The following is a 16158-nucleotide window of genomic DNA, read 5'->3' on the forward strand; positions in this document are numbered from 1 at the left end:
TTGAAATATAGCAGGAGCGAAATATTTTCAGTTTGATGAATGTTCAGACTTTTATGTATAAATCAGTATGCCGAGTTTAATATAGATTAGTGCAGCAAAATGTGTTCACTTTATGTTCAAGATGTTAATATGTTAGACGTAGATGGCAATATTGTGATTCCGATAGAATGTTCCGTTTAAATACTAAATACATTTCATGCACATCCACTATTTATGTGTGTCGCCATTTTGGAACCTAGGTTTTACTGCAGGTGTCTGAAGGAGAGTTTCTGCACAAGTGCAAACACCAACTGGAATGCAGTGAAAACTAGATTTCAACATGGCTATAGAGTGGAAGGGAATAACGTTTCTAATTGACATCTTCTATAAAATTTACATATTTCTCTTGGTATCCCGTTTCTTCTTTTGAGAGCTTACTGAGGTACGCTCAGGAGCATGCACGGAAACAAGCTTTGTTTTAACATTAACAATCCAAAGAGAGATACACATTTTAAACTGTTCCAAAACCATGATATAAAACACTTATATAAAACTATTCAAATGTATTTTGCATTTATAAACTTCAGGATCTAAATAAGGTGGCGAATATGGACAACAAAACAGATTCAGTTTTTGGTTTTAAAAAATTGGGATCAGCTCATAGTACATTTCAAAGAATAGCAACAGGGCGAGGAAACAGAGGCATTGTGGAGTATCGTGTCTCGCTAGAGTAGATATTTGCATGGTGCAAACACTAGTGAAGGTGCACGCTAAAGAATCCTAAAGACATATAAACTTCCCAATTCAACCTAGGTTTCTTCTTCAAGGAAAGATACAAACAAAACAAAGCCAGTTTGGTAAAAGAAGTACAAAGGAAAGTTTATTTAAAATTGCATGCTCTATCTCGGGGGTGTCAAACTGGGGGCCCGTGGGCCTCATGTGACCCTCTACCTAATTTTGTGCGACCCACTATAATGCAGAGGAAATGTTATACTATGGGCATGCGTACGCTAAACTGTTAGTGCGCCTGGAACCGGGCTGCTATAGAAAAAAAAGCATGTACTCTGTGTGAGAGCAACCCGATGGAGCGTGTGTCACCTTCTTGAAAGCATTAGATTACATTTCATCAAGTCAGAGTAAGTTAATTAGGAGTTACAGAACACAATATTTTGAAATGTATACAGTTATAGCAAATGCCACTGCTTTCTTTAGCAATAACAAGAAATGTAGGTAGTGTGCGGCCCACATGAGTTGCACTTGTATGGAAAATGGCCCGCGATTCAAATGAGTTTGACACCCCAACTCTGAATTATAAAAGATTAATTGGAATTATTGCTGTCACCTTCTTCAGTAGCACAATAGGGGCTTGATTAATACTTATTTCAGTCTAATGCATTTTTGTGTACCTGTGTGTGTATGTCTGTCTATGTTTGTATGTATGTGTGTGTAAGTGTAAATGTGTGTCTGTCTATGTTTGTATGCATGTGTGTGTACGTGTACCTGTATGTATGTCTATGTTTGTATGTATGTGTGTGTACGTGTACCTGTATGTCTGTCTATGTTTGTATGCATGTGTGTGTAAGTGTACCTGTATGTGTGTCTATGTTTGTATGTATGTGTGTGTACGTGTACCTGTATGTATGTCTATGTTTGTATGAATGTGTGTGTAAGTGTACCTGTGTGTCTGTCTATGTTTGTATATATATGTGTGTAGGTGTACCTGTATGTATGTCTATGTTTGTATGTATGTGTGTGTACGTGTACCTGTGTGTCTGTCTATGTTTGTATGTATGTGGGTGTACGTGTACCTGTATGTGTGTCTATGTTTGTATTTATGTGTGTGTACGTGTACCTGTATGTATGTCTATGTTTGTATGTATGTGTGTGTACGTGTACCTGTGTGTCTGTCTATGTTTGTATGTATGTGTGTGTAAGTGTACCTGTATGTGTGTCTATGTTTGTATGTATGTGTGTGTACGTGTACCTGTATGTATGTCTATGTTTGTATGTATGTGTGTGTAAGTGTACCTGTGTGTCTGTCTATGTTTGTATGTATGTGTGTGTGCGTGTACCTGTATGTATGTCTATGTTTGTATGTATGTGTGTGTACGTGTACCTGTGTGTCTGTCTATGTTTGTATGCATTGTATGTATGTGGGTGTACGTGTACCTGTATGTGTGTCTATGTTTGTATGTATGTGTGTGTACGTGTACCTGTATGTATGTCTATGTTTGTATGTATGTGTGTGTAAGTGTACCTGTGTGTCTGTCTATGTTTGTATGTATGTGGGTGTACGTGTACCTGTATGTGTGTCTATGTTTGTATGTATGTGTGTGTATGTGTACCTGTATGTATGTCTATGTTTGCATGTATGTGTGTGTAAGTGTACCTGTGTGTCTGTCTATGTTTGTATGTATGTGTGTGTAAGTGTACCTGTGTGTCTGTCTATGTTTGTATGTATGTGTGTGTACGTGTACCTGTATGTATGTCTATGTTTGCATGTATGTGTGTGTAAGTGTACCTGTGTGTCTGTCTATGTTTGTATGTATGTGTGTGTAAGTGTACCTGTGTGTCTGTCTATGTTTGTATGTATGTGTGTGTACGTGTACCTGTGTGTCTGTCTATGTTTGTATGTATGTGTGTGTACGTGTACCTGTATGTATGTCTATGTTTGTATGTATGTGTGTGTAAGTGTACCTGTGTGTCTGTCTATGTTTGTATGTATGTGGGTGTACGTGTACCTGTATGTATGTCTATGTTTGTATGTATGTGTGTGTACGTGTACCTGTATGTATGTCTATGTTTGCATGTATGTGTGTGTAAGTGTACCTGTGTGTCTGTCTATGTTTGTATGTATGTGTGTGTAAGTGTACCTGTATGTATGTCTATGTTTGTATGTATGTGTGTGTAAGTGTACCTGTGTGTCTGTCTACGTTTGTATGTATGTGTGTGTACGTGTACCTGTATGTGTGTCTATGTTTGTATGTATATATATATCTGTGTGTGTTTATGCATCTGTTTATTAGTTTTGGGTAGGGACCCCAAACTGTAATTTTGCCTGTAATTTTTTAAGCGATGCGGAATCTGCTGGCGCTCTACAGATAACTGATAATAATAATAATGTGGTATTCTTTTTTGAAAGCTAAACCTAGGTACGCTCATATGATAATTTCGAAGCCATTGAATGTCCCCACTTATCTCAGGGCATTTTGACAGATAATGAGCAAGTAAAATAAAGAGTAAGATATTTACCATGTACAGGGGATTTATATTGTTCCATTATTACCCTTTGTAACTGTTTTTCCTCTCCTTCCTTCCTTCCTTCCTTCCTTCCTTCCTTCCTTTCTTTCTTTCTTTCTTTCTTTCTTTCTTTCGTTCTTTCTTTCTTTCTTTCTTTCTTTCTTTCTTTCTTTCTTTCTTTCTTTCTTTCTTTCTTTCTTTCTTTCTTTCTTTCTTTCTTTCTTTCTTTCTTTCTTTCCATTTGTAAATCCTAAAGAGTGGACACAGCTGTAAAATATTGTATAACATAAACTTTTCTCATGTTGTATATTGGGCACAATATTTTTGTATAATTGTCTTTCCTTGTGTTGACACTTGAAGGGACAGTAAACCTAAAAAATAATGTTATATAATTCTGCACATAGTGCAGAATTATATAACATTATTTTAGTGTTATCGTTATAAACCCTTTTATTCCCTTTTAGTTTTTAAAAAATATGTCTGCTTTTCAGACCCGCTCTCTGTACTCTGCTGAGCGGGTCTGTTTTTATATCACAGCGGGCCAGCTGTAGTCACAGCCCAGCCCGACCGCGCCATAACACTAAGTACAGCTCGCTCCTGCTCTGTCAGATAGGAAATGCAATTTTAACAGACTTTCAGTTTACTTTTGTTAAAGGGACAGTAAATGACTTGATATTTTTATATAGATTGTTTAGTTATGCATACTGAAACAACAAGCTATATATATTTTATTTTTTTCTCCCACCTTGCTGACTTCTCAAAGCTAACGCTGTTATATATCTGTGCCTAATTGGATTTAACTATAAGAGCTGCAAAACACTAGCGTTATGTCAGTGACTTACCTTGTTGACTGCAGACTAAAGCCCTGATTGGCTCCTGCAAATAAGGCTAATGATGGGTGGGGTTTGGTTGTTGAACACTAATTGCAGTAAAAAGTAGGTTAATTTGTATGTTATTATATAGTAACACAACAGAAACATCTTGTAATCTTTTTATATATACTTTGTTCTTTTTGTATCCTTTGTTAAAAAGCATATCTAGGTAGACTGAGGAGAAGCTAGGCAATACTGGAAGCTAGCTGCTGATTGGGAGCTACACACATATGTTCAGCTTGCTCTCAGCTGTGCATGGCTGCTCTAAAATGGACTTTATTTCTTTAAAGGGGTTAAATACATGGTTCTATGCAAGCAACAGTGCTGTAAGAAAAGTATCTAACACATTACAGCAGTTTATTCTTGCACTTTTTTGTAAGGCAACTGGTTGGTCACTTTAATCAATTAGGGACTGATTCATCCAGGATGACTGACAAGCCCTGCTCTTGTGCTATTGGCTGCATGAGAGTGGGGGAGGGGCTACACACGTTTACCTTTGTGCAGTAATAAATGCAGCTGTGTATACTACATTGCAGACTCCCTTGCTCAGAAACCTTGTCCACTCACATCTTCTTAAATTGGGCCCTTTAATTATAAAGGATTTAGAGGCTGTGATACAGTACAGTGCTCATTGGGAAGTCCTCTTTCCAGCCGCACTGATTATTATGTTATTTAATGCATTTGATTTACCAAAGACTGGAGTGCAATAAGCAGGCATTGGTGAATTTTACTAAGTGCATCATAAATGTTATGTATAATTGTGTAGACAGGTGAGTAATGATAAACATCTTTTAAATAACAATGTAATAAGATTTTAGGAAGGAAGGAAAGAGAACAAGGAACAATATGATAGGAAGAGGGCAGGTTGTGAGTGAACATATACATGGTCATATTTAATGAATAAGGGTAAATGAAGGTGAGAAAATGTAAAAACAAACAATAACAAAAAACAAAACTGATTAGTGTCATAGTATTGTGCACAGTTGACAGTTCCATGCAATGTGTTGAAGCAAATGCATTGAATTATATCTGCAATGAAAAAATGTGATATCTGTGCAAGGATACAATATCTTTATATTCTATGATATGAAAAAAAAATATTCCTAAAAATTATTGCTGTTATGCAACATAAAAGGGATCAAAATACTAAAACAGATCTGCTTTGTATAGAAAATAGAGAGAGAAGAGTGCATCAATTGAGCTATACTATTACTATAGGAATAAATAAAAATGAACACGCTCACAAATGTAATGCATCCTATAACAATCTGGGACAGTTAGCGCCTCTCTTTAGATCATTGACACTTGGGGGGGTAGTTATCAAGCCGTCTACTTTTCTGCCTTCGCCGGCCCAATACGCCCGTCTAAGCTCGCCTACCTTCGCCGCCGCGGACCTTGAATACGTTCACCTAAGTTATCAAATAAAGCTGTCAAAAAGCCGCGGGTCGATGAGCAGCGGACTGTGAGAGTTATCACTCATCCGATCTCGCTGCTCTTCGGCTTTTTCCCAGCTTTATTGCTAGCCTGTCACTAAGCACTCACACTAAACTACACTGTTCTATCCCTATACCGGCGCCCCCGGAGCACCCCGCAACTAAATAAAGTTACTAACCCCTAAACAGCCGCTCCTAGACCCTGCAGCAACTCTTATAAATGTATTAACCCCTAAACCGCCACTCCTAGACCCTGCCGCAACTCTTATAAATGTAGTAACCCCTAAACCGTCGCTCCCGGACACCGCTGCCACCTACAGTATACCTAGTAACCCCTATCCTGCCCCCCCTATACCGCCGCCCTCTATAATAAAATTATTAACCCCTATCCTGCTGATCCCGCACCTCGCTGCAACTAAATAAATAGTTTAACCCCTAAACCGCCGCTCCCTGAACCCGCCACAACCTATATTAAACCTATTAACCCCTATCCTGCCCCCCTACACCGTCATCACCTATAATAAATTTATTAACCCCTATCCTGCCCCCCACTACACCGCCGCCACTGTAATAAATTTATTAACCCCTAATCTGCCCCCCCCACACCGTCGCCACCTATAATACATTTATTAACCCCTATCCTGCCCCCACTACACCACCGCCACTGTAATAAAATTATTAACCCCTAAACCTAAGTCTAACCCTAACGCCCCCCTAACTTAAATATTAATTAAATAAATCTAAATAATATTTCTATTATTAACTAAATTAATCCTATTTAAAACTAAATACTTACCTTTAAAATAAACCCTAATATAGCTACAATATAAATAATAATTATATTGTAGCTATTTTAGGATTTATTTTTATTTTACAGGCAACTTTCAATTTATTTTAACTAGGTACAATAGCTATTAAATAGTTATTAACTATTTAATAGCTTACCTAGCTAAAATAAACTGAAATTTACCTGTAAAATAAAAACTAACCTAAGTTACAATTACACCTAACACTACACTATCATTAAATAAATGATTCCTATTTAAAACTAAATACTTACCTGCAAAATAAACCCTAACCTAAGTTATAATTACACCTAACACTACACTATAGTTTAATAAATTATTCCTATTTAAAACTAAATACTTACCTGTAAAATAAACCCTAAGATAGCTACAATATAATTAATAATTACATTGTAGCTATCTTAGTATTTATAGTTATTTTACAGGTAACTTTGTATTTATTTTAGCTAGTTAGAATAGTTATTAAATAGGTATTAACTATTTAATAACTACCTAGCTAAAAGAAATACAAAATTACCTGTAAAATAAATCCTAACCTAAGTTACAATTAAACCTAATACTACACTATCATTAAATTAATTAAATAAACTACCTACAAATAACTACAATTAAATACAATTACATAAACTAACTAAAGTACAAAAAATAAAAAAAGCTAAGTTACAAAAAATAAAAAAATAATTTACAAACATTTTAAAAATATTACAACAATTTTAAGCTACTTACAACTAATCTAAGCCCCCTAATAAAATAACAAACCCCCCAAAATAAAAAAATGCCCTACCCTATTCTAAATTAAATAAAGTTCAAAGCTCTTTTACCTTACCAGCCCTTAAAAGGGCCATTTGTGGGGGAATGCCCCAAAAAGGTCAGCTCTTTTGCCTGTAAAAGAAAAATACAACCCCCCCAACATTAAAAGCCACCACCCACATACCCCTAATCTAACCCAAACCCCCCTTACAAAAACCGAACACTAATCCCCTGAAGATCATCCTACCTTGAGTCATCTTCACTCAGCCGAGCAGCGATGGAACCGAAGTGGACATCCGGAGCGGAAGAAGTTAATCCTCCAAGCGGCACTGAAGAAATCTTCCATCCGATGAAGTCATCATCCAGGCGGCGCTGAAGAAGTCTTCGATCCGGGCGATGTCATCTTCCAAGAGGCGCTGAAGAGGTCTTCTATCCGGGCGATGTCATCTTCCAAGCCGGGTCTTGAATCTTCCTCCCGCCGACGCGGAACATCCTTCTTCACCGACGGACTACGACAAATGAAGGCTCCTTTAAGGGACGTCATCCAAGATGGCGTGCCCTCAATTCCGATTGGCTGATAGGATTCTATCAACCAATCGGAATTAAGGTAGGAAAAATCTGATTGGCTGATGGAATCAGCCAATCAGATTGAGCTCACATTCTATTGGCTGTTCCGATCAGCCAATAGAATGCAAGCTCAATCTGATTGGCTGTTTGGATCAGCCAATCGGATTGAACTTGAATCTGATTGGCTGATTCCATCAGCCAATCAGATTTTTCCTATCTTAATTCCGATTGGCTGATAGAATCCTATCAGCCAATCGGAATTGAGGGGACGCCATCTTGGATGACGTCCCTTAAAGGAGCCTTCATTCGTCGTAGTCTGTCGGTGAAGAAGGATGTTCCGCGTCGGCGGGAGGAAGATTCAAGACCCGGCTTGGAAGATGACATCGCCCGGATAGAAGACCTCTTCAGCGCCTCTTGGAAGATGACATCACCCTGATTGAAGACTTCTTCAGTGCCACCTGGATGATGACTTCATCGGATGGAAGATTTTTTCAGCGCCGCTTGGAGGATTAACTTCTTCCGCTCCGGATGTCCACTTTGGTTCCATCGCTGCTCGGCTGAGTGAAGACGACTCAAGGTAGGATGATCTTCAGGGGATTAGTGTTAGGTTTTTGTAAGGGGGGTTTGGGTTAGATTAGGGGTATGTGGGTGGTGGGTTTTAATGTTGGGGGGGGGTTATTTTTCTTTTACAGGCAAAAGAGCTGAATTTTTTGGGGCATGCCCCCACAAATGGCCCTTTTAAGGGCTGGTAAGGTAAAAGAGCTTTGAACTTTATTTAATTTAGAATAGGGTAGGGCATTTTTTTTATTTTGGGAGGGTTTGTTATTTTATTAGGGGGCTTAGATTAGGTGTAAGTAGCTTAAAATTGTTGTAATATTTTCAAAATGTTTGTAACTTATTTTTTTATTTTTTGTAACTTAGCTTTTTTTATTTTTTGTACTTTAGTTAGTTTATGTAATTGTACTTAATTGTAGTTATTTGTAGGTAGTTTATTTAATTAATTTAATGATAGTGTAGTGTTAGGTTTAATTGTAACTTAGGTTAGGATTTATTTTACAGGTAATTTTGTATTTCTTTTAGCTAGGTAGTTATTAAATAGTTAATAACTATTTAATAAATATTCTAACTAGCTAAAATAAATACAAAGTTACTTGTAAAATAAATATAAATCCTAAGATAGCTACAATATAATTATAATTTATATTGTAGCTATATTAGGGTTTATTTTACAGGTAAGTATTTAGTTTTAAATAGGAATAATTTATTAAAGTATAGTGTAGTGTTAGGTGTAATTGTAACTTAGGTTAGGATTTATTTTACAGGTAAATTTCAGTTTATTTTAGCTAGGTAAGCTATTAAATAGTTAATAACTATTTAATAGCTATTGTACCTAGTTAAAATAAATTGAAAGTTGCCTGTAAAATAAAAATAAATCCTAAGATAGCTACAATATAATTATTATTCATATTGTAGCTATATTAGGGTTTATTTTAAAGGTAAGTATTTAGTTTTAAATAGGATTAATTTAGTTAATAATAGAAATATTATTTAGATTTATTTAATTAATATTTAAGTTAGGGGGGCGTTAGGGTTAGTGTTAGACTTAGGTTTAGGGGTTAATAATTTTATTACAGTGGCAGCGGCGTAGTGGGGGCAGGATAGGGGTTAATAAATTTATTATAGGTGGCAACGGTGTAGGGGGGCAGATTAGGGGTTAATAAGTTTAATATAGGTTACGGCGGGTTCAGGGAGCGGCGGTTTAGGGGTTAATACATTTATTATAGTTGCGGTGGGCTCCGGGAGCGGCGGTTTAGGGGTTAATATGTATAGAGTAGCTTGCGGTGGGCTCCGGGAGTGGCGGTTTAGGGGTTAATAACTTTATTTAGTTGCGGCGGTGTAGGGGGGACAGATTAGGGGTGTTTAGACTTGGGGTACATGTTAGGGTGTTAGGTGCAGACAGCTCCCATAGAAATCAATGGGATGTCTGGCAGCAGCGAACTTGTACTTTTGCTATGGTCAGACTCACATTGATTCCTATGGGATCCGCCGCCTCCAGGGGTGGCGGTTTGAAAACCTGGTACGCTGGGCCGTAAAAGTGCAGAGCGTACCTGCTAGTCATTTGATAACTAGCAAAAGTAGTGAGATTGTGCCGTACTTGTGTGCGGCACATCTGGAGTGATGTAAGAATCGATCTGTGTCGGACTGAGTCCGGCGGATCGAAGTTTACGTCACAAAATTCTACTTTTGCCGGTCTCGAGCCTTTGATAACTAAGGCGAATCAGCCTCGCCACAAATACGCTGCGGAATTCCAGCGTATTTGAGGTTGACGGCTTGATAATTACCCCCCTAGGTTTGACTATAAATACACACTTTTTGATAATACATTTACAAATTAAATTATGTAATTTCACCAGAATAGAGGAATATTTCTTTTGTATGAAGAGCAGTTGTTGATAAATAAATACAGGTGATTTCGATTGACTTTTGATATATTCATGAGTTTGTGCATTGATGAATTCCAACTGAGTGGCATTTTCAATCATCAGTTAGAACTGATGAAATTCGAAGAAATAAAATAAAACACACACACACACATATACAACTTTTAAAGAACCAGTAAACAAAGTCGATTTGCATAATCATCAAATGCAAGATAACAAGACAATACAATAGCGTTTACTCTGAATTTCAAATAAGTAGTAGCAAATTTCAAACTTATGTATATTTCCAATCCTCCTGTACCATGTGATAGCAATCAGCCAATCACAAATGCATATGCATATAGTCTGTGAATTCTTGCACATGCTCAGTAGGAGCTGGTAACTCAAAAAGTGTAAATATAAAAAGACTGCACATTTTTTTTAATGGAAGTAAATTGGAAAGTTGTTTAAAATTACATGCTGTATTTGAATCATTTAAATTAAATTTTACCTGAGTGTCCCTTTAAGCCCTTAAGAGTTTTCTTAAATGTATTCTTGACCTGTCTCCATGGTACCGAGACTACTTTGTTATCAAATGGATCAATACCTCAGTGTTTGTGTGAAACTGTCTTAAGTGCTGTTGTCATGTGCATTCAGCTTTTTGCCAGTTAGTTATTACTGTAAGGAGGAGTGTGTGCTAGGAGCAACGGTAGTGTCAGCCTAAGCGTGGCTTTTAGTAGATCTACAAAATGTCAAGTATAGATAGGCTATTAGCGTTTACTGCACTTATTAAATAGACTTTATTTGTCCTCTAGGAGACTAAAAGGAACATTTAGACAGGAAGTTGCATGACACCAAAGCAATTTGCTGTATTTTTTTTAAAGCCAAACCTTTGTAATAAATTACAAATAAGTGTTTGAAATAGAAGTGACATAATGAATAGAAGGCTTGTAAGTTTAAAATGCTTTAAAATGTTTTCCATTTAGTCTTTGCAGAAGATGCACTTAGCTGGAATTGCTGCTCGTATAATGTTCTTTCCTCTGTCCAAAATTTAGTAATGTATATTTATTAATTATGGCACTTTTACTTAGATTTAGGATTAAGATACACAATCTTGTAACTGCTTTTCAGTTGTATTAAGAGCACTGTGCATTGTTATTTATAAGGTTAACGCAGTGATTATAATAAAAAGAAGCACACAGAGAACTAATGAGTACATTAAGCATGTTCATCATTCACAAATAACCAGCTGTGTACACCATACTACTTGTAGATATCCCAGTTGTCCTGTACTATGTAGGACAGTCCTGAAATCTGAACTGTCTTGCAGGTCTGGTTTCCTTCCTGCTTTGTCTAAGATCACATTTTGTTGCAGTATCACTGCTTTGTGTTAGCCCCGCCCTCAGACTTCCAGATTTCTCATGCCACACCCCATAAAAACCCAGAATTCACATAAACCACGCAACCTGCTACAAGATGACCCAAAACCTGCCGCCACCCCAGACCATAGAGCCATGCCTCTGATCCTGGTCTGTCAGGGCAATGCTGGGAGTTATGTACTTGTATACATACTTATATTAGATATGTTAGTGTTATTCAGTATGGGTAAGTTACGTTGGTCAATGCATTCAAGTGATAGTAAACTTTGCCCTTTGTATAAACAGATACATATTGTTAGCAATGTTTTAGATGGTGTTTAATTCATCAGTTGTAATAAAGATGCACTTTAATTTACTTTTTAATGTAGTGCTGAAATTCAAATACCCAGCTCTCCGGCCACTCATTTCATAAGTATTTATTTGTTGAGCTAATGATATGAAATATTCTCCAGTCTGCGCTCTAGCTACAACAAAAGTGCTGTATGGCTAGAGCGCTTATTGGAGAGCAGTTCAAACCGTTAGCTCAACAAAAAAAATGACTTCTTACCTATATTTATAGCAATGTTATACAACACTGCTGCCATAGACTGTTAAAGACGTGTGCATGCTCCTAAGCTGCTATTAGCCTACCTATGTTTAAGAGAATAAAGCAAATTTGAGAAGTTTTTTAAAATGACATGCTTTATCTGGATCATGAACATTTAATCAGGACTTTATTCTCTCTTTGAAAGCTTTAAATAATCAATAATAAAATGGTTGTGTGTTAGAATATTTTATTATAGTGCTATTGTTTGCAAGGGTTAAACACATAGTTAATTTCAGCTCCGGTATAACAGTGTACTACTGGTTCAGAGCCGTACATACCTGCTGTACCAATCATGGGAGAGGTGTGCATTGCTACTAATCAATTGAGTGAGCATTGCTACGCTACGGCTATGTTTAACTGTGCTTTTTTTTAACTTTTTGATGAGTTAAACACATCATTTTGCTCAAGCAACCGTGCAATAATAAAATGCTTTAGCACATTAGAGCATTTAATTATCGATTTTTAATGTCTCTTTAACACTACATTTTAGATAAGAATATGGAACGAATATATAATATTGTAACTTGTGAATACCAGTATGAATGTTCCCCTTGACGTTCATTCTGACATCAAAATTTGTATATAGAACAAAAGTTAACATTTGAATATCAAAAATAACATTTTAACAAATGTAAAATTAATATTCAAATGTAGCATAAAATATCATACTTGAACATTAAGGGGCCGATTTATCAATGTCTGACAGACATGATACGCTGTAGCATATCATGTCCTCCGGACATCGCTGAATGCCGACAGCATACGCTGTCGGCAATTAACATTGCACAAGCAGTTCTGGTGAACTGCTTGTGCAATGCCGCCCCCTGCAGATTCGTGGCCAGTAGGGGTGTCAATCAACTGGAACTTCCACGATCAGGCGGATTGATGTCCGCAGCCTCAGAGACAGCAGACCAGTTAAGGAGCAGCGGTCAAATGTTACAATTGATAAAGTACATAATTTGTTTGTTTTTTGTTTGTTTTAGAAAAACAAATATAGACTATTTGGCTACTTATTAGACATTCATCTACATTGAAAAAATATGGGCAATGTTTTTTATTTTTCACAGATGAAAACATTTGCCCAACACTTTATACTGCAATACTATTTTTTTATATTGCATTATTATTTTTTATTATTATTTAGAAATGTGACTGTTCATTTGTTCTTTTGTTCCTAGGTGTGCCGATGCTCTCTGTACAACCCAAAGGTAAACAGAAAGGCTGTGCAGGCTGTAATAGAAAGATTAAAGACCGCTATCTCCTGAAGGCCTTGGATAAGTACTGGCATGAAGATTGTCTAAAGTGCGCCTGCTGTGACTGCCGCTTAGGAGAGGTTGGATCAACACTCTACACAAAAGCAAATCTCATTCTTTGTCGCAGAGATTACTTAAGGTAAGGGCATCCTAAGAAAAAACAATACAGTGGATCACAAAGGTTACATCATTCAAGCATACAGACAACATGAAATGGAAGGGATTATCATTTTTGTCATTTCAACCTGTTGTCTTTTTTCTTTTCAAAATTAAGTTGGAATATAAAATCTGACGAAAGATAACATTGTTTTCTATATATTTAGTCTTTAATTAACCTCTTAAAGATGAAGGATTTTCCCAATTTTTATGCTTAAATGACAGAGGCAATTTTGACATTTTCACTCCGTATTAGTTTCACCATAATCATCCACTCTCTTTGTTTAATGCGCTCATACATACTACAACGTATATACAGTTTTTAAACAAACAAACAGGGCTTTCCTATAATACCCTTTATGGTTATATCAAAAAACAATAAAAAGGAATTTAATACTGAAAGGGGGGGGGGTTCTAAGAAAAAATCTTTTTTTTGCAATTTTTTTTTATAATAATTTCTACAAAACCAGTAAAGCTTCTTTTTTGGAATACCCAAAACGTCTAGGTTTCCGTGAAATCTATAGCAAATATAGGTCAAATACTACAAGGAGGGAATTATTCAAATTTGGTATGGTTTTACTGTATGCTTAATAGCAGTCACCCAATCCAAAACTGTTACACCAGGGTACTTACCTAGAGGTATTTTGACACTTTATATTAAACTCTTTAATTACAAAGGGTAGAAACCAAAATAGAAAAATAAAAAGATTTTTATTAAATTATAAGAAAAAAAATACACTTTATTAAAATACATTTAAATTATTTGATTGATATATGCACTGACAAGGTGATAAGACAATGGCCTCTATTTAACAAGCTCTCTAAGGAGCTTGCTGGCCCCTATTTCTGGCGAGTCTTCAGACTCACCAGAAACAGCAGTTATGAAGCAGTGGTCACAAAGACCGCTGCTCCATAACCTGTCCGCCTGCTCTGAGCAGGCGGACAGACATCAACAGAAATCAACCCGATTGAGTACGATCAGGTTGATTGACAACCCCCTGCTGGCAGGTCTGCAGGGGGCGGCGTTGCAGCAGCAGCTCTTGTGAGCTGCTGGTGCAATGCTGAATACAGCGAGCGTATTGCTCGCCGTATTCAGCGAGTTCTGTCGGACCTGATCCGCACTGTCGGATCAGGTCCGACAGACCTTGATAACTTGGGGCCAATGGGTCAAGATAAGCCATCATTTACAAACAATAGCTGGTTATTTATGTTATTCATAGTGATCACATGACCTGGGGACTTTTTGTTGGGCATCACTGGACAGCTTCATTCCTGAGCCTTCCAGAGATAGCCCATTGACCCTGATAACACCATGCATTGTATTATGCCAGTATCTAGGCTGTCACAGTGACCGTTATGTTTGACTGTTACTGCACTGTTCTGGATAGTCTCTCATGCAGACATCCAGGATGAGATACACGCTGATCTCAGTGAGTACCTCATGTAATGGAAGAACTCCACTCACAGGCCTTCAATTAGTGGAAAGCCCTGTTCCTGAGATCACTTGCATGGGGTGGCCTCATGCTACATGCTGAAGCATACAGAAATAGCACTGTCTTGCCACAGCCTTCTCTACCCCAGCCCTTAAAGGGACATGATACCCACTTGAAAGTGATGCAGCATAGCTGTAAAAAGCTGACACCTGAACATCTCTATGTAAAAATTAAGATATTTTACCTCAAATTTCTTAAGTATTTACACCCCACTGTGAAGAGACTTTAAGCAACCAGTCAGGATGCTAGTCCCAGGACATGCATGGGAGTGTGCATCTGGCATGTGCAGGCACAGCCATGTTATTTTCCTTCTCAGTTTAACTAAATTCTATGAAATCTCATGAGATCACATCAAAGGCACAACTACCTCAGTACTGCTTCTGCAGATTGATTATTTTTTTTTTCCGACTTTCAGCTGGACAGCAGCTGAAGTATAACTGTTTACACAGCACTTACTCTGGTGAGCTGAATAAATTTTGAGGTAAAATATCTTCTCTTTTTACATAGAATCATAAAAGGATATGTTTTGTGTTTTATGTCCCTTTAAGAACACCTTCCAATAAATTAACATACAAATTGAGTAAGAAAACTTTATGAATATATTGACTCTTTGCACCAATTGTTTTTTTCAATGCACAAAATTCCCCCCCCCCCCCCCCCCGATTTGCTTATTTGGAGGAGCCAAACAGGATTTGTTACTGGAGAAGCCTACATTGTTGTTCAGTATGTTTTCACATCTGTTGAGGCTAATTAGGAACAGATGTATAGCAGGTTAGTATTGTGATGTCTGTTATGTGCATACTTTTTTTACTACACATAATTAAAGATTTTGTTTTAGAATCTCAAAGTGTTTCATGTGCCTTTAGGTTTCTATATAATGTAATATGATCATAATTTGAAACTTTTTTGTTTTCTTTCAATTAAATCAACTAAAACTGGCCAATAAAATGAGGGCATACATCCAAACAGTTATATCTCCATATAAATATTTCCGTTTCACTAAGATAAGTAGAAGATAGTATCATGTTAACTTATAAAGTGCACTTAAAGGCAGTACTATTGTTTAACTAAAGACCAAGACAAGCTTTTATGACCACTTAGGGTCCTTCTAAGTGACTTATTGCAAATGAAAATGAAACACCATACTTCATCCATGGCTGTTTATATTAGTCTGGCTATACAACTGTTAATTATCCTTGCAATAACAAACAGCTCAAGAAGGGA

General features: G+C 36.9%; 1 protein-coding gene across 1 annotated transcript in view; it reads left to right on the forward strand.

Annotated features, from left to right (window-relative positions):
- Nucleotides 1-13215: 13215 nt before the first annotated feature.
- The window catches only part of LMO1 (LIM domain only 1), a 123076-nt gene continuing 120133 nt past the window's right edge, over nucleotides 13216-16158 (forward strand). Inside the window, exon 1 of the mRNA XM_053688937.1 lies at nucleotides 13216-13424. Within this exon, the coding sequence (XP_053544912.1) occupies nucleotides 13219-13424 (206 nt within the window). The 5' untranslated portion in view covers nucleotides 13216-13218. The remainder of the gene's footprint in view (nucleotides 13425-16158) is intronic.

The sequence above is a fragment of the Bombina bombina genome, chromosome 7, assembly GCF_027579735.1.
Source record: "Bombina bombina isolate aBomBom1 chromosome 7, aBomBom1.pri, whole genome shotgun sequence".
NCBI lineage: Eukaryota > Metazoa > Chordata > Amphibia > Anura > Bombinatoridae > Bombina > Bombina bombina.